This window comes from Balaenoptera ricei, chromosome 7, assembly GCF_028023285.1.
Source record: "Balaenoptera ricei isolate mBalRic1 chromosome 7, mBalRic1.hap2, whole genome shotgun sequence".
Classification (NCBI taxonomy): domain Eukaryota; kingdom Metazoa; phylum Chordata; class Mammalia; order Artiodactyla; family Balaenopteridae; genus Balaenoptera; species Balaenoptera ricei.
Genome location: NC_082645.1, coordinates 42,873,867 through 42,893,336, shown reverse-complemented (window position 1 = coordinate 42,893,336; position 19,470 = coordinate 42,873,867). Strand labels below are relative to the sequence as shown.

The 19,470-nt window shown below is 43.9% G+C and overlaps 1 protein-coding gene across 3 annotated transcripts in view; it reads right to left on the bottom strand.

Annotated features, from left to right (window-relative positions):
- The window catches only part of FMNL2 (formin like 2), a 307,483-nt gene extending 289,550 nt beyond the window's left edge, over window positions 1-17,933 (bottom strand). For all 3 annotated transcript variants that reach the window (XM_059927874.1, XM_059927872.1, XM_059927873.1), the window contains exon 1: window positions 17,378-17,933. In XM_059927874.1, coding sequence (XP_059783857.1) covers window positions 17,378-17,494 — 117 coding nt within the window. In that variant the 5' untranslated portion in view covers window positions 17,495-17,933. The remainder of the gene's footprint in view (window positions 1-17,377) is intronic.
- Window positions 17,934-19,470: the final 1,537 nt, after the last annotated feature.

The following is a 19,470-nucleotide window of genomic DNA, read 5'->3' as shown; positions in this document are numbered from 1 at the left end:
ATCAAAGATGAATTGGAAATTCATTACTGAAGCCAAGATGGTCCCCTGTACATCCTACAGGGGGTTAGGTTTCTGTCCTACCACTGGTTAGGTTTCTGTGAGCCTCTGGTCACATCAATACATAAAACTGTTATGTGCGTTTCTGTTTAAAGTTACCGTAATATATATTGTTGATTCATTACCACTGAACTCAACCCAACAGCTCTCTAAGGCATGTCTGAACAGAGCTTATCCAACAAGCATACTTCCTCCATAAGCACACTTCAGTCTGCTTGCGCTCAGGAACACCAGCACTCCGGCTGGAGGACATTTTACACAGCAAAATCACCAACAAAACACACAAAAATGTGAAAAACATGGCACTAAACAGAACTCAAAAGGCCACTCGTAGACAGAGAGCAAAAACAAGAAGCAGAACGTCAACTGTTCAACCTCAGCTGGGAAACTGCTCATCGGGTGACTCAAATTTTTCACCATCCTGTGATCCATGAATGACCACAAAAGCGCCACAGTACTGACTTTGGGATTATAAATAAGTGTTTATCAAATAGGCAAATTTTCCAATCTAGAATCCACGAATAATGAGGACCAACAGTAAATAATTTATGGTACATTCATTCAATGAATATGACTCAAAAGTTAATTGACCTAGAGCTACATGCATCAACATGAATACTTCTCCAACCAAATGCATAAAGATTCAAAAGGACACATGGGTTATGATACCATTTCTATAAATTCAAACAATTGGAATTTATTTTTGCCAAATGTGCATAGGAAGGACACATGCCAATTCAGGGTATGTTTCCTCTGAAGAGAGAAGGAAGGAGATGAGGAGAGAGAAGCTTGGACTGTATTTCTTCAGGTCTTTGGGTATTCCATCCTACTATTCAGTAATGTTGGGACTATTTCATTAAGAACATACCCATTAGGACTATTCCTCATAGTGAAGTACACATAATGCAAAGTACACATGCACTGCACAGCATTAAACTGCGTGGAAGGAGATCTCTGCATGAAACTGCAGCACATATTTGGAGCAGTGATGCAAACCACTTAACAGCAGGATAGATGACAACGATCACAAGGGTCTGTTTGCACAGAAGGAAGGATGCCTGTAAGAGACAGAGATGAAAAGGAGAGAGACAAAGGGTCAGAGTTTTATTTCTGGATACACCCTGTATATCTGCTGCTCCTTTGAAGTGCACGGAGTTTCTTCCCAGAAGGACGACATGCAGTCCAGGGTGGAACAATCCCAAAGCAAGCTTAGTCACCGGGACATCAGGAGAAAAACCTTAAGCCCTAAAAGAATGATTCCTAGCGTAGGGGAGAGGACTTGGGAAGGAAAACTCTTGAATGGAAACTATCATAAGAAGCACAGTTGCAATAGCCAAAGACGGGATGACCCATCAGAGTCTTATTTTCATTGGGATAAAGCAGTGGTTTTCTTGGGGGGGGGGGGGGTGATGGACAAGACATCATCTAACTCCCAATTCTATTTCTGCTCAAGAAAAAACTAAATGTTTGTGATGCTATTATGTTTCATTTATAATTTTCCTCTTTGTTCACTTCTGGCAGTTACCATTATGAACATTAGGCTAAAGTCTAGCACTCCGCCAAAAATACCAACATGGTGACTGATGCATGTATCAAAAAAGCTGTCAAAGTGGATACTCGAAAAGGAATGAGTCACATGGCTAGGTCGGGCATGCTAATATTTTTGTACCATGTTATAATCCTTTTCATCTGGACCTTCTTAAAGTTGGCTTATTACTTCCTTTCATGCAATCCTAAGCTGACTAAGGGCTACAATAAATGGCCTAAGAAGCCTGACAGATTGGGTTCATACTTTCATTACTAAAATCCAAAAATTAAGCCTATTTGATATGGAAATAGGCCACCAAGAAAAATACGCACATAGCTTCAGCCCACGAGACTTAAGAACCCTCAAGGGTCTGGGAACACAGACAAAGTTATCATACTAGTCTGACAGTTCTATCAAACATTCTTTTATCTCAGTAACTTTAAAAAGTAGAATGCCACTGTAAAATTTAGGGCAGAAGTGACATTTATCAGCTGAGAGAAAAAGAGCAATTTTCCTCACTGGAAAGTGAGGAAGAAAGAAAAATGTGTAAAAGCATCTTCAGAAAATTCTAGGCTCTCATTCCAGGATGGTGGTAGTATATTGATCTGGTTTGGGACTGGCCTCAGTTTCATAAGCTCTGTCTGATTCAGCAAGATTTACTGTGTAGAAAATAGATAATCAAATAGATAATAAGGAACCTTCTAGAGAAAAAATACAGCAAGGGGTTACTGGGGTAATGCAACGTGTAATGACTTATGACTTTGTTTCCTAGATGGAGTCAGGTGGCACTGTATTCTTGATTTGAAACAAGGACACAACTTTTATTGGACAATGCTCTTATCTCAAACAGAAGGCCATCTACACAAGTTACACAAATCTTTTTTTTGCCACTACTGGAATCAGAATAAAGTCCGAATGACTCCATCCATCCCAGATTGAAGCTGGAGCCAAACAAAACATCAACTGCAGTTTCTTCAAGGCCCAGATGGTCACGACCTTGAACAAAATTCTCATCTGAACTAGCTGCCTAGTGGTCACACTGTAGTACACTGCATGTTGGTCCTCTGCTCCAATTATGAAGATACTAACACCTCCACTGGCTCTGAAATGGAACAATCCAATGCCCTGAAACAACAGGTTTTTTTTTCCTAGATAGGACAAAACATGCAGGAGTCAGGATAAAATACCCAAGTAGAGGCTGCACACCAATGGACCAGACCTTTGGAAACATTCATTTGTGAAAGAAGGTCAGTAAGTGCAATCTAAGGCGGAAAAGCCAACGTAAGCCATCATCAGTTCAATTCCAGGTGCTCTTCACATTTGTGGCTGATAACGATTTCACTAAAGTCATCCGTGAGATTCACAGGAGCCCTGTTAAGAGTCCGCAGCCTAGCCCCTCAAGTCAGGGCTTTAATAAAGGCAGATTAAAAGGGTACAAAGTAATCAGAGCCACCACTTTTTGGGAAGTGTGTCCCCGAGTGCCACAACTTTACTGGACTAAGCAATGTCACTTAATAGTCACAACAATCCAAAGAGGTAGGTCTGGAGCTCATACAACATGCGTGTCTACCCAGGCTTAGAAAGGTCACCCAACCAGTAAGCAGCCAAATCCTGATTCCAACTCAGGTCTCGTCCCAAAGCCTATGCTCGGAGACAAGCACTGTTTAAACTAAGCCTTTTTTTTAACAGTTCAGTCAAAGGCCCAATTCTGGGTCCTGATGGTCCAATGCCATCCCTTCCTATGATAAGCTTTGTAGAGAAGGCTGCCAACTTTCTAGCAAAGCGAGTGTAGCGGACGTTTCCTTGGTTTCCAATGCTTGCAACCGAGAGGAGGAAGAATCCTAGTCTATTGCTCTTCAGAGTAGGATCCTCTACCACCTTAAAGGTTGTCCCTGGGAATTAGGACTTTTTACCAGATTCTTCCAAGTGGTTGGCACGCTTACACACACCTGAATCTTTAAGCATTCAGGCACAGAACAGAATTCATTTCGTCTGTACTTTATGAATTACGACTTTTGGCCTTATTAATTACGACTTTTGGCCATATTAATTAATTTAATTGGCCAATTAAATCTTGTCAAGATTTATCAGCTTACCTGAAATGTTACAAGACTAACCTTAACATGCCCTTCTATAGCCCATTATATACATAGCACATACGTATATGATAAATGTTTTTTAAAAAGGCTATTATTTTCATTTTCTTGCCTATCTCTCCCACTAGGCAGTTAATCCTCAAAGGCAGAGATGATACTTCATGCATCTTTGTGTCCCAGCATCTTAACAGTGCCTGGCTTAGAGCACACACCCAAACAAAACATTTGTTGAATGAATGAATGGGATTGCATGGGCTCTGTTTATTACAAATAAGCAACCCCCCAACATAAAGCCTACCAATACAAGATAATAAGGGTTGTTCCCTCACAAGGAAGTCCAAGTCTGTGGGTTATCACTGAGGGCTGATCAAAAGGCTTATTCCACAGCCTCCAAGCTGTAACAACACAGCCATTTTACTAGGGACATTTTTTAAAAAAAACAAAGGTTCAGAGACAGTTGTCTGAAAGAGAGCCTTCAGAAAGCCTTCAGAAGACAACTGTTATTAGAAAAAGCCAATTGGATCACAAGCTTACTTGGTTGGCCTTTACTATTTCAACAGTGGACAGTGGCTTATTCATCCAGTTCTTATTTTATTTTCAATTTTTTTTTTTTTTTTTTTTTTTGGAAGGACATATAGTTACTGTTGGTTCTGGGTATATACGAACAAAATTAAAACAGCCTGAAAAGTTACTGAACTTATCCTCACAGGGCTTGCAATTTACTCTGAACCACTATGTTTATACGTATCATATTTGTATTGTATTCTCCTAGCTGAGAGTCAAAACAGTATGTTAGGAGCATAGCTTTAGAGTCAGCAAAGTTTGATTTTCAGCTCCAGTACCTCCTAGAAATGTGTGTCCTCAGGCAAGTTCCTTTACACTTCTGGAATCCTGAGTTCCTCCTAGATGAAACAGGGGTGATCCCTACCTTTCAGGTGTCCTGAGTCACCTTTCGTGTTTACGGAAATGATTAAAGAAATGCACAATAAGTGACCTCTACTGTTCCTACTGCTGTCCGTGCATCCAACCCACATTTAACTTGAGGCCTGCCTTAAGATCCTCGCAAGAAACAAATTCAGTGATATGTATTAAAAGGCTTAACGTGATACTGAATGGAGTAAATCTAAGGCAAGAAGAAGGTAGTGTTCGCACCCATTTTCCGGTCACTGCTGGAGGTTTGAGAGCCAAATGGTTGGGATATCCTGACATCTGCACAGAGACTTTTCTTCTGTGGCTGCTCCTTTAGTCAAGCTCAAGAGGTTTTTAAACTTTAACACGCCTGAGAATTACTTTCTAGGGTTGTTCATCCAGAATTGTGCATACTGCACCTTTATGAGCAACTTAAGGGACTTCAGGGATAATTTTATCTAAACCAACTTTTATCTTATTCTTAACTTCTGATTCAAACCTCTATATAAAATTCTCATATGCCCCTTAAAATTAAAAAAGAAAAAATTAAGGAAAGAAAGAAAAAGGGGAAAGATCTGAGCAACAAGCTAGTAGCAAGTTATAACAAAGAAATGTCTTTTCAACCAATGGCTTCAAGTAGATAAAATGGGCCATTCCAAGTACTGGATGCCTTCAGAGAGCCTTTACTTAGAAGGGCACTGCTACACTAATCAAATACTCCATTCCCCAACTGGATGTCTCATGGGTCCAGAACAGTGACAAGACTGCAATTTGCTAAAAGATCTTTTGAATTCAACAAGTGGCAGAGCTGTGACTACACAGAGCCACTTACAAGAAACAGCTCTGCTATGACAAAGGAAACAGACTCCTGCACCCCTGGTCCCGGCCTCCTCCAGGCTTCCCCGTAGGTGAAGTCTGAAGCCTTCGGGGCTGAGGACATCCCCCTTGCTGTTGCCTTCAGTTGCTCCGGGGTCCAAGGAATCCCATCCTGACCCAGCAGGGGAGAAACAAATCAAGCCCTGGTTACTCCTGCTTGAGGGCTCTTACCTGCCTGCTCCCCATCACTCAGATCTTAAATGAGAGCCATCACCTCACACTGTCCTATTTTATTCTCCTCACAGCACTTGCCAGCATTGGAAATCCAGGTCCATTTCATGTCTGGCTCCGCACCGCCCCCCCGACTCCCTCCCACCGCTGGAATGTAAGCTCCTTGAGGGCAGATGACTGGTGGGCCTCATGCAGCACCACATCCTCCAGGGCCCATGACATTGCCTGGCACACAGTAACTGTTAGATAAACATTCTGGACTGTTTGATTAAAGTATAAGCCCTTCTTAAGCAGTGACAAGTGAGTAAAACTGTACAATGCAGAATAAAAAGTGCAGTCTAGCAGTGATTGGGACCAAGCTGGCATCGCTCTACTTCCTATTCCAAGGAAGCTGTTTCTGAACACTCAAAATACACAAATGACACTTTCTCTCTGAACCCTCAGAGTTTGGTACATCTATCACTATATTGATGCAAGACTCACAATGGATAGCCATTGTGTGAATGAATTTAGTCTAGAGGGTATATGAAGAACAAAGAACAAAAAGCCAACATTTAATGACATCTTATAACTAACTTGAAAGTATACACAGTGCAGAAGAAACAAGTGAGTTCTCTCATCGGACAGGCCTGGATTCAAATCCTGCCTCCATCCTTTGGGAGCAGCTACCTTACCGCTCTGAGCCCCACCGCCACATTTGGAAAAGGAAGATAGTATCTTCCTCCGAGGGTGGCCAAGAGCAAAGATAATGCTTATAAAGCACAGAAAACATAAACAGTGTCTTATTTGACACTGGAATGCCCCTGGAGTTTTAGTGACTGAGGACCTAGCATGGGCTCACCAAACCTCACCACCTCCTTCTGTAACTTCAAGCCACATACCTTCAAACCCTATGTGCCTCATTTATTAAGAACTCTTAGAATCACAAAAGATCATTTGCAAGCACTTTGCAAACAGCAAGGCACTAAAATGTCAAAATAAGGAATGCTGTTCACTGAAACTTGCCTCACTCCCAATAACAAAGGGACTATCGTGAAGGACGTTTTACTTTACGAAAGCCCCATGGTACAGTGCTACCGCTCACTCACTTGATGACAGGACATCATGACACACCAATCTGGCTTAGTGACAGTGAAAAATCACGCATTTCCTTTGGCCACTTCCACTGCCCTCTCCCTCTTCTCCTAATTCACCAGTTTTCCATAAGGAGTCAGGCAATAGCACGATTCCAACTTATTATCTCTGAATGCTTAGTGTTCTTGGGCACCTACTAAAGTCAAGTGATATGGGGAATACCAAGGTGAGTGACAAACTGCGACAAAGTGTCATTTCAACACAAAGGCAAGCTATGTGCAATTAACAGTCAGCCCAGAATGACCAGTTAGATAGGTTCTTGGAGCAGCTACTCAATTCCCGGGCCTGTTTCAGGGGGCACCATTCTCTGATCAAGTCATTAATTATCTGCTAAGACCCGTCCCTGGGCCAAGCACTGTGCTGGATAAGGAGAAGCTGCCAGGGCCTTTAAGGTGTGATCCTTACCTTCCAGGAGCCCACAGTGCAAACTGGCAAATAAAACAGGGACATAAACAAATGGCTGACAGTGTAATGAGTGACTACAAAGCAATACATAAAAGCATCCCCTTATTTTATACTCACACCTCCCACAAGGTGATATTTAATCCAGGGCCTCATGAGTAAGAGAAATAATTCATACTATAAAGAGATCAAAGAAGAGTCATTTTTCCCACCTCCTCCAAGCTGATGTGGGTCTAAAAGGACACAAGAAAAAAGTGGGATTTCAGAAGAGCCTTGAAGGCTGGATATAAGTTCAATAAGCAGAGAAGCCAAGGGAGCACATCATATGTAAGAGAATCACGTGAGAAAAGGCATAGTGGAGGGAAGTACAAGCCTGCTCTGTGGACAGATATAAAGCAATCTCCACGTCGGGGCGTAGGAAGGAAACAGAAAAGAAGATGGGTCTGGCCAGACTGTGGACGGCTTCAATGAGAAAGTGGGTGGAGGGTAGGGGGGTGTACAGAAGTTACAGAGGAGACGATGGAAGGTAAACCATTAACAACAAACACAGCCAAAGAGCCTCTCAAACTGGATCGACATCTGCAGTAATGTAACAGGGCTTTGATGGGACAATGGAACCAGAAGATGAAATTTACAATCTTATACTTTTTAATATTTCAAAAGAATCATCAAGGTGACAAAACCTAAAGGCTGAAACTTAGGTGTAAAAGGGAATACACAAAACCTGTGCCCAGTGCCAAGCACTGAAACCCAAAAGGGCCAATGCTCATTGTCAACTGCGGAAATCCCTCCCCGCTTCACGCTTTATTCTAGGAACACAAATCAAAATATGTTCTTCTCACTATTATGAAAAACAGAGATACTCTACAAATACAAAAAAATACCATTAGGGTTATCAATGATGATGTAACTAAAAGCAGCAGTAAGCTGCTGTAATGTCAATATTTCCTAACGGTTAGGCCTCCTCGGACTGAGGAAATCTCTGGAAGGAAGTGGTGGAAACCTCACGGTTAGAATCATTTAGAATCAGACCACAAGGCACAATCCTGTGGCCTATTTTCTTCCACGTAAGTCGGGCCACTTGGAAAGTAAGTGCAGGGGAGCAACTACAGCTGGGGAGGCAAGGAGCCAAGTGAACCCATGTTTGAAGAAAAACAGGGAGACTGAGATTCTGATTCCTGAACTCGGGGCTGGTTACAGCAGTGTGCTCAGGTTGTGACAGTCCATCAGGCTGTACACTTACGATACGGGCCCATTTCTGTTTGTATATTATTTGTCAGTTAAAACAACTTTAAGGATAATTAGGAGATATCATCCCAGAGAACAAAAAGAGGAATTTTTAAATTTCTCCATTATCGATAGAAAAATTAAGGGAACTTCTGACAATTATTGGTGAAACAAAATATAGATGTCTAATGTTAAAGAATTACTCCATTAAATGAAGACCACGACCTAGTAAATTCACAGGTGATCTGAAGATTTCTAATCCAAATAAATGCTTTCCAAAAAGCCTATCCCTAGACTCAAAACTTTTACAGCGAAAGGACACTGAAGAAGCTGAACACTGGCAGGCTGAATGGTTCCACAAACCCAGGAGGCCACACAGTTCTAAATGGTCTCTCCAGGTTTGCATCTAGGTGGCCTGATTAGTTGGCAATAGCATCATGATTTTGTGTTAGGCCCGGGGAATCACCAATTCCAAGTTTATAGCATCCTAGTCCCAAGACATCTGGACTGAATTGGCTTCCTAGGTTCATCAGGCAGAAGTCCTTGGGGATAAAGAATCCTAATTAGTCAAGATTGTCACTAAAGAGGAAAAGCTTCCTTAGAAGGACCATAAGGCTAACCATATTGGGGACTGAGAGGGCCAGAACTCAAAGTGACCTACAAAGCTATTCACAGGATTCATCACCTTTCCATGTAGGTTCCCCAGCTTTCACAAATAAGACATTTAGTGGTACTGAATTCACAGAGCAATGTTGCCATGGTGCAGGTCCAATCATGTTCTATCCAACTTCTCATACTATTAGTTATCCTAAGGCTTCCTTCTATACACACACACACACACACACACACACACACAAAGATCACTGTTCACTGAAGGCAGATGAGATTATTTTCAATCTTTCTGCCACTGTAAAAGTCATCTTCTTAACCTTCCCCACCAAAGTAAAACTCCATTATTCTTTAATATTCCCATCTAAATCCATGCCTTCTTTTGCCCTGTCCCAATTACTAGAAAGTTTCATCTGCTCATAAACCAACTACCTACATTTCCTAGAAAGATTTATATTTCTAGATGAAAATGAGACAAGAATTGCTGCTATCCTCTCAGTTCAGAAAATCACATATGCTGTCCCTCTAACCCCAAACCACAAGTGTTAAAGATTATGAATAAGGGGAATGTCTATTTGCTTATAACTATTAAAGGAATAACCAGAGTCTTGCACTGAGAACAATCAGCTCATTCTTGACCTAGCAACCTATTCATCTTTCTATTCTCAAAGCTAATTGCTCATATAAGCATGCCAATTTGCCTTGATTATAGGATTCTTAATAAATGAATGTTGTTTACATTTCACAAGTGTATTTGAATTTCACTCCGGGAAGCCAAGCTTATCGAGTCTTTGTAAGTGGTAAAACCAGAGATCAAAGCAAAAGGCCTGCACTGAACCAACAAAACAGTTAGGCTTGAGAATAGAGGCCTAAGCAAAAATACAAGTGATTTATTGATTGTTCTGCCCCAGAAGTACACTTCAGGGCCACTGATCACTCTTTAGCTATAATATATAGAACTTTCTCTGCAAATTTTCATTATGGTCATTTCTTAAATGCATAGTTAAATAAATCTAACATTCAACAGGCTTTGATCCATCTCTTCTGTATTTCTCATCTTGGTGCTTTTGGTTGGATCAAATGTCTTTAAGAGCTTTTTTTTTTTTTTTTTTTTTTTAACCCTTCTCAACTTTGCTTAATTTCTCTAAATTTGTGCTGTGGTTTTAACTCTTATGCTTGGTCTTTGGGGCAGGTAGGGAAAGGGGAAAAACTGCTCTAGCACATGGCTTCTCAATCATGGCTGCTCGCTCACATCTCCTAAGGAGCTTTAAAATATCCTGATGCCCAGGTCACACTCCAGACAAACTTATCAGAATCTCTGGGAGTGGGACCCAAACATCTGTTTTTGAGGGTTCCAGGTGATGCTGATATGCAGCCCAGTTTGAGAAGCACCACTTTAGCCTGTCAATCCCTTCATCACCTACCTGAATAAAGTGCTCAGCCAAACTTCCACGGGAAAAAGAAAAACAAAAGAGACGGCAGGTTCCTGAGCAAATCCTCAACTCAAGGCAGGACCTGAGATAGGTGACTGACCAGCACGGGGCAAGGGGCCAAAGTGTGAACGACTTGACACCTTTCCCAAAGCCAACAAGATTTTAGGATAAACCAGGCCAGGCGCACCATCTACCATATGGAAGTCAATCAAGGGAGATTACCCCTGGAGATAGCAAGGTGTAAACACCTCAAAGTTTTCAGCTTCTGTGGTGATGGATGCAGCAGCTTATCAATGCAACAAAGCTTCTTCAGCAAAGAACAAAAGTGGACTAAGGTTACATGTGAAATAAGAGTCACTGAACTCAGTTCCAGGCGGCACAAGAATGCTGAAGATGTGACCAGGGCAACAGCTTTGGTGTGCCCTAGAAACTATAAAAAGTTTGTGATAAGGGGCCAGACCATGAGCTCTGATGCCACTGGTCATGTTTCCTTGGTCAGTTTTTTAAGAGTGTGAAAAGAAAGTCCACTGCCATCTGTTTACAACATATACCACCATACCTCCAAGTAGGGAGTTAGCGTTTCCCAATTTAGGGATTCTGAGCCATCCTGGTCCACATTTGTGGGCCTCGGTTGAATCACAGTTCATGAAACAGCTCTCTGACCTACCAGCTCTTCCCTAGACATCCCTTCCAAATTGTATCCACCAGAAACTGCACAGTCCTTGATGTTGTGTTGAAAGAACGGGGTTGGGGGGAGGCGGTAAGGGGTGTTGGAGAAGAGGATGCAGTGACTGGAGAGGGAAGATCACCCTGCAGTCTGAGCAGACACCGTCTTAAAGGGAAGACAAGAGATGAGTTACCTCTGCCTGCAGCGTTCAAGTAGGTGAGAACCAAGAAGGTGCATGAGCCTGTCTACAGAAACCAGGTCCCCCAAAGTCTACAGATATACTTCCTGCAATGGAGGAAGGTAGGAAAGGTCCCCCCATTGTACAGTGGAAGAGCCACTCTACAAGAGCGGGTCCACCAAGCAGCGGCACAGCTGGGAACCCACCCTCCCTTCTAAGCAATTCCAGTCTGTTCTTTTATAGGGATTCACTGCCTTGTTTCTAAGAGCAGCCCAAGTACCAGTGCTCTCTTGCAATGGAGAGAGTGTCTTCTGGAATCAGTGCCTCTTTAATTAGCCACTTTTTTTTAATATTACTTGCTCAGATACAAGGGCCAGGGAGCCCACTTCACCTTGTCCTTATTCCCCAAGCCCTAAGGATGAAAAGAAGAGCATAGTTCATGAAGACCAAGCCCTTCAGGCAACAGTTTTTGTAAAGTCGAATAAATTTCCAGAACAAGCATGAGCCTACACTACTTTTTCTCTTCCTTGAGCCCAGGAGGAGCCTCCAAGGAGACCCTTCCCCATTCTCAGGGGCTATAACTCTTTTTCCAAAACCCGCATGTGGTAGACTCACCTCAAGAAAGGCACCGTGCAAGCCATGAACTTGCTGGATCCTGGGCTTAGAAAGACCTTCCAATTATCAGCATTTTTCATACAACTTCTGTCTAAGCGACTCTAATGGAAAGCTCAGTCTCCATTTTTTGACAACTCTAAATATTAGAACACTTTTTCCTTACGCTTTATGTGACTTTCAGTCACTGACGCTGGAAATTCTACTCTCTAGATCAGACAGATACAGCTACACACTTCTTTACACAAAACATCTTCAAGATGAGAAGTTGGCTAATGGCTCACAATATATCACGTTCCAGAAGTTTTACACTTCCAAGTGCTATGATTTCAAAAATCTCATGACTATCCTAACAGTTCTGTCAAACTGTATTCCCATTTACAGAGGAAGAAAACCGAGGGTCACAGGAAAGAGTTGCCCAAGTTGATGCAGATTATGATTCTAGAAACTAGGTCTCCCGCTCCTGGAGTCAATGCTGTTTGCTAAATGAAAGGTCACAGGTGAAAGTAATTCTTATCACTTAAGGGCATGCATACCTTCCCTCCCCCGCATCTCATCTGTTTACACGGCTGCCTGTCTCTCAATGGAGCCAATCATTTGCAATTCAGAGAATAGCCTTTGATCAACTTCTATCCTAAATACCCAAATATATCTTCACACTTTTTATTGGTATTATTAGGGGGGAAATGCACCCTGATAATGATGAAAGGCACCGTCCTAAGCATATATTCCCACTCTGGAGAGTAAAACAACTCAGGGGTTACTGCCTAGATGAGACTGTAACAGCCCAAAGCGCAACACTCCATCCATCCCCCTTCTCCATCTCCCTTCCCCCTCAACTAGAGACAAGTGAGAAAACAAATCCGCGCGCACCTGATGACGGCCTAACTACACACCTACCCATCCAACTGCTCAGCAGACTTCATGGCAAAGGCTCTCCTTGGAAATGGTTGAAAGGGAACAACACCTTGCAGAGGGAAATAGATTTAAATGTGAAAACTTGACCTTCCTCGTCCTTTTCACAAGTAATTACATTTGGAGCTTGTGCACTATACTGACGGGTTGTCTCTCCCCTCTGATGTGGAAAACCTGGACTTCCCAACCAAGGTAGTTCAAGATTGCCTTGAAAGGAAAAACTGAAGAGTACACTTTTGGACCAAATCAATATTTAACTCCATGCCTGAAAATAGAACAGCACAGTGAAGATGCCAAAACGGATGTCATCTAAAGAGAAACATCAAGTACAGTGCACTTGGGTCGCTTCGAAGAAATTTCTGCCAGCTTTATAGTTTGAAACTTGCACTTACCAGATTTAGAATTTTTTTTTTAAACAGCTTTATTGCTAGTTCCAGACCTTTTTTTTTTTTTCTTTCAGTCTTTCTTTCCAGTTCTAAGCCTAAGGAAGCATAATATAATGGGGGCGGGTGGGGGGTAGGGGAGGAGATCTCCAAATCTGGTTAAAAACCCTAGACTGGTTATCTAATAACTGCATGGCCTCAGGCGACTTAGGGAATCTTTATTTCCTCATCTATAATGTTACTGATAGCTGGAGTTACTGTGAGGATTAAATGAGAACATGGAAGCATAAGGCATACTCATAGTAGATGCTCAGAAAATGTTCCCACTTTTTCCTAAGTACAGTGACTACATTCAACCTCAGGGCAAGAAAAAAAACTGAAAACTGACTCAAATTAATCAAACACCAAAGTAGTTCCCGGTGTTAAACATAAGATACTACGGCCCTAAACCATCACTTCCTAGTCTTTTTTAATCTGTTTGCAGAGCATCCTGACATCTGCTATCACACAGAAATGGCAGCCAGGATGGGGGGCTTACAATTATCTTTTCCTCTGAAACTCACAAAGGATCCTTAGGACAGCTCCTCGACAATGGGATTGAGGGGCTTACATTTTAAATTGTAAAAAGTGACTGCAAGCCAAAAATTAGTGAACAATATACAGAGCATCTAACGTCCAAAGAGGTATTCTTGGACAAAGACCATCAATTGTTCACCACACCCAAAATCACCTTCATAGCATGATCTTTAAGAATAAAGGACATGGGAGTATTTGTGTGTGTGTGTATTCCCAACAATTAGACAATATTTAACAAATACAATGGAGAGCCACTTAGATAATTATAAATGTGTGGGACCCAAAAAACACGGACAAATATTACTTGTAAAATACACAAAATATATACACCTCAAAGGAACAAAGATTGAAGCAGATGACTGAATTTATAATTTATGAAACACTTCCATGGAAGAGTGTAACAGAAACATCCTACACACACAAAGGCATATCACCTTATAGCTCTGATAGGCAGGTCCAAGGATGCAAATAGTTAAGTGTATACAAGGAGTCAATAATCTTTTCCCTTAAATATAAGTTTTATAGTTACTATTGTAATGATGCTGAAGACAAGTTCAGGGAGGGAGAAGACTCCTCAGGAGAATGAAACTCCTAAGATTTGGATCCAATTTTTACTAGTCATTAATTACAGGAAGTTCAGTAACTCAAATCTCTACTCAAAAATCTCATTTTCTTTCCTATTTAAAAAAAACCTGTTTTTAAAGTCTATCCCCCTCCACTGATCTTTTTTTTTTTTAATTATTTATTTTATTTATGTATTTTGGGCTGCATTGGATCTTCATTGCTGCACGCGGGCTTTATTCAGCAATCTTTTACTCCCTCATCTTTCCATTCATGCCCACTAATTTTTTAGATACATACGGTTTAACTCACGTGGACCGATGGGAGTGGTGGGGGACAGTCATTGAGTAGGTTTCATCTCTTAAGATTTTCCAGAAATAGATGGATTTCTGTCATTTAAAGTTTTATTTACTCTTCCCCAATGCTTTAAATAATCTAGAGCTTGGTGAGGTGAGAGGAATTGTTTTCCATGCCTGAAATGGCCCAATTATTGATGTAAGCCATATTTACAATGTGCTTGTATACTTTCCTGTACAGTATTACTATCCTGTTTTCCTCCCCAAACACTTATATGATCTTTATCATATAGGAAATAAAACTAGTATCAATAATGCCCACAGGATTCCCATTGTCTCAGGGCAGAGAATTCCTCCATATATATATACTTTAAACGTTACCACCTATAATCTGTCCTTCAAGCTTGATCTTCAGAGTTAAATGGTTTGATCTATTTCTTAAGCAATTCATGAAGAAAAGCACAGTTGAGAGCATCACATGTACAGCTTTAGAAAAAAACTGACCACAAGAAAAGTCACCATAACTCTGTACTTCTATCAGCCCATAAAGATGATTCCTTTTAACTCCTCCTACAGCTTACTCCAAAGAGCAGCTGGAGCTGACTAGGGAGTGTTACATGAAACACCAAGTCAATCGTCCAAGTGCATCCCTAGCAAGAGGGCCCCCAAGCTGAGACTTTCCCAAAAGCTTTGTTTTAATCCAAAAAAGGTCAGCCTGGTATTTTTTGGTTTTGTTGTTTGTTTGTTTGTTTTGAAAGGTTTAAAATATTGTAAGCAATTAAGAAAGGAACCGCACCCAGTACTTCTGTGTGACACAGTAGAGTAAAAGTAGCCACACGACCAACCACTGCCCCAAAGACCTTGTGATATAGAATCACGAATTTCTACGTACTGAATTTGTGACTTCTAGACTTAATAGTAACACAAACCCACCATGTTAATGATGGGACTTTTTTTCCTAACGAGTAATTCATACCATGTGTCATTAATCAGCAGGGTAACTGAAAGCTCATGCAAAACATGCTATCCCAGTTGAGAATTTAATTGCATTATTGTTATTATCTGGTTTTCCTGTGTCACTGGCCCTCCCACTTCAAGTGTATACACACACACACACACACACCAGCACAGCATGGATGGAAACACAGAAAACCCAGAGCTAGGAGGTAAGAACTAAGTTGTAAGTTGTCTGGTAGGAAGAGGATTTTGAATTAAAAAGGTTTGTCCCTGTAAAGACAGGTCAAGTATGCACCCAGGCTGCCTTGAGAAGTAATTAAGCCTATGCTGTTTCATTTCAGAGTGTCTCATTCTCCACAACAGTGGGAGCAGCTGCGGGAGATCACAGACCATGCAAAGCAAGACAGGCAGCCTCATCTATCTCCCGACTGCCACACCAGAGTTTCCAGGTGGTGTGAAAAAGCTTGTGGCCTCTTCTTCCACAGAGCACAAAGCGAATCTGCCATCCAGAACCCCCATATCAAACCAGCCCCTTTTAAAGGCCTGAGGAAAGGCTATTTAAACGTCCCAGTGTTCAGACTCTGGTCGATTCCCAAAGTTGTCAGGTTACATGCCCAAAACCTGCACACAGATGCAAAATTCGACTGACTTCAGCACAAGTTTCTCTTGCTGCCTAGCACTGTAGAATGTAGAGATTACTAGCTAGGAAGAGGCTACAAGTGTAAGTATTAGGAACGCTTCCAATCTCGCCTGTTTCCCTCCCAACACCCCTTCAAAGAGGCTAGGACACTAAAAATCGAAGTCTGGGGACCAACTGCAGTACAGACTCTGGCTGGGTCGAGGGGGGGGAGGCCGCCACACCCTCCTGAGCTCACAGCACTGACAGGCTCTGGCTGGGAAGGGCCCAGAAACTTAGTCCCAGCAGGAAAGGGAGAAAGAAGGGAGTCTTCAATGTCTCAGATTTGCGAAGCTGGAAAGCTAGGAGAAGCGGATTTCGGGAGGGAGTCAGAGACTTGGCTGGGTGTGCTGGGGGAGGGGAGGGGAGGGGTCGCCCCTGGAGTCAGGACAGCTCGCAACACGTCCCCGCAAAACTGCACATTTTTGTGGTTTTAACATTTAAGACCAAAAGGAACGCGCCGCGACGAAGCTTCTCTCTCGCCTGATGTTCCCCTCCTCGCTTAGGGACGAGGGTGCCGCACCGCCGCGCGCGGGTTTCCTTCTCTTTCCCTTTTGGGGGAGCTCCCCTCGGCCAAGCCGCGACGTCCGCCTCCAAGTTCGCCTTCCCGCACAGCGCAGCACAGCGCGGCACCTCTGGCCGGTCACATGCGCCCATCTGCCCCGCACCCCGCAGGACCCGGGCTGGGCGCCCGCTGGACGCCCTCGAGGACTCGGGGTTTGCGCGAATTTTTTTTTCTTAAACAAAAAGCCTCAGCGGCTCCCCGCCCCCTCCTCCCCGGCCCGCGCCACCTTCCCTTCACGCCCACGCCACACCTCCCGGGCACACGCGCTGCGAGGTGCCTCTCCCGCCAGACAATGGGTTCGGGGCCGACCGGCCAGGCAGCCAACCCCGAGCCCCCGGCCCCATCCCGGGACGCCGAGAAGGCTGAGCGCGGGGGGCTCGGAGGAGGGCGGAGAGAAGGCGGGGGAGGCCACAATGGGCGAGGTGGGAGCCTCCCCCTTGGGACAGGAGGCTCGCTCCCGGCGCCGGGAGAAGGGGAGGGGGCGGGGGTCAGCTGCACCGCCTGGTCGGGGCCCCGGGGCCCTGCTCCCGGCCGCCGCCGCGCACTCACCAGCACGATGGCAAATCGCTCCTCCAGTTCACCTGGCTCGGGCATCGGCAGCTTCAAAGGCACGTTGTGCGCCCTGAAATCGGTCTGCTGCGAATCCATGCTCCCGGCGTTGCCCATGTTGGCTGCACACCGGGGCCGGGGGCTGCTCCGGGCCCCTTGCGTCCGCGTCGGAAATCAGAACAGCTCCCGGCGGCCGGCTCCCCCAGCTGGCGCGACCTGCCCGGCTCCCCGCCCTCCGCTGCGCCCCGGCGAGTGTGCAGCGCGCGCCGCTCTCTAGCAGCGCTCCGAGCCAAGCCGCCCCCCGGCCTCCCTCATGCTCCCCGCCGCCCCAGCGCCGCCCCGGCCTCCTTTCCTCGGGAGGGGTCGTCAGGGCGCCGGGCGCCTATCTGCATGTTGCTGCGCTGGCACGCCTCCCCCTGCCAGTAATAGCGGCCAGCGGGCGCGTGGTTGCTCCGACTCAGTCTTTCGCCTGGACCGTGGCCGCCGCTGACACTTCCAGCTCAACGCCGGCGAAGACGACGCTCGCTCCGCCAGCACCTCGAGCAGACAAACGCAGCTCCGCGCTCCCGACACAATGCCCCCTCTCGCCCGGCCCCCGCCCCCGTCCCCGCCCGGGCTCCGCCCATTCGCCCCGTGGACTGCCGGGACCAGTAGTTTCTGCCCAAAGTGTCCGCACTCAGAAACCACCCCGCTCTGGAGGGTCAGGCGGGGTTAGGGCCGCTTGCAGCAAAGACAATCTGTGCACTTCTGGAAAGAGTTTATGTCACTTTTGACCCCCCTCTCCCACTGCAACAGAAGAAATAACTACCTCGTCTACATCGATTCTGACGCTTAGTAGACACATTTGGCAAATGAATGAATGAGCCAATCAGTCAATGATTGAATGCACGCATTCTGATTTAAATTTCAGGAGCTGTTCAATAGGATCTAGTTCAACAGGAGACCTCAAGGGTATTGGCAACGTCCTGTCATAAACTGGGATGTGGGTCCATGGGTGCTTGTTTTAGTATTGTTCTTTCTTCAGTGTGTATGTTACGTATTCTTTTGTGCGACTGAAATGTTTTATAAACAAATGTATACTTTTATGGATATTTATAAATATCCACTATGGATATATGCAAAAATATCCTGGTCAGACCCCAGGATTTGGATGAGAAGAATTCAAAACAAACACCTGTCAAACAGCTATTATGTGTGGGTTACTGTGTTCCTTCACCAGAGAAAGAAAGAAGAGTGCTCCTGCTCCGGAATACTTTCCAATCTAGTGAAGGAGAAAATTTACACAAATAACCGTATTTTGTGTGAGATAAAAATAAGAACAGAGTGTTTGCGAAGACTTTGAAGATGGTCTTTGGCTATAGCTATCTTATTCCTCTATAGCACTCTTGTTCCAAGTGTTTTACAGAGAAGATTGGGCCCAACCTTGTTCTCCAGGATGCTCTTCAGATTATAACTATCCATTCTGAAGCAGTGGAAATAGAAACACCCTTATAAACGACTTTAGCCAGCTGCTCACTTTGTAGATTTCAAGGGCATCCACCTGGTTTACTTGTGGCTAAACTCCTGCAATTAGTCCTTTCTTAGTTTAAAGCAGTGTTTCTTAATCCTGTTTTGTATATCAGATTCATGTGGGGAGCTTGTTGTTAAAACTGCAGGCATCATGGGCCCTGACTATTATCAGAATTTCCCTAAGCTAAGAGCTGGGGCCTGGGCAGATGTATTTTTAACAAGCTCAGCAGGTACTTCTGATATGAAACTAGGGTTGTTACCCTTTTGTTAAAAAGCAATTGCTTCCGGATAAGATAACACACCAAGGCTCAAGCGTGAAGGACCACGTTTCATTCAGCTTTATAAACCCCAAGATGACTTGAGCATAGCAGATGTTCAATGACTGTTGAATTTTTACCAAAAGCCTATGGAGCAGATACACACAAATACATCATGTGTATGTACGGTCTCTTAAGCAAATCACCTATAGTTTTTTTTAAATAAATTTATTTTTTATTTTTTATTATTGGCTACGTTGGGTCTTCGTTGCTGCACGCAGGCTTTCTCTAGTTGCAGCGAGTAGGCTTCTCATTGCGGTGGCTTCT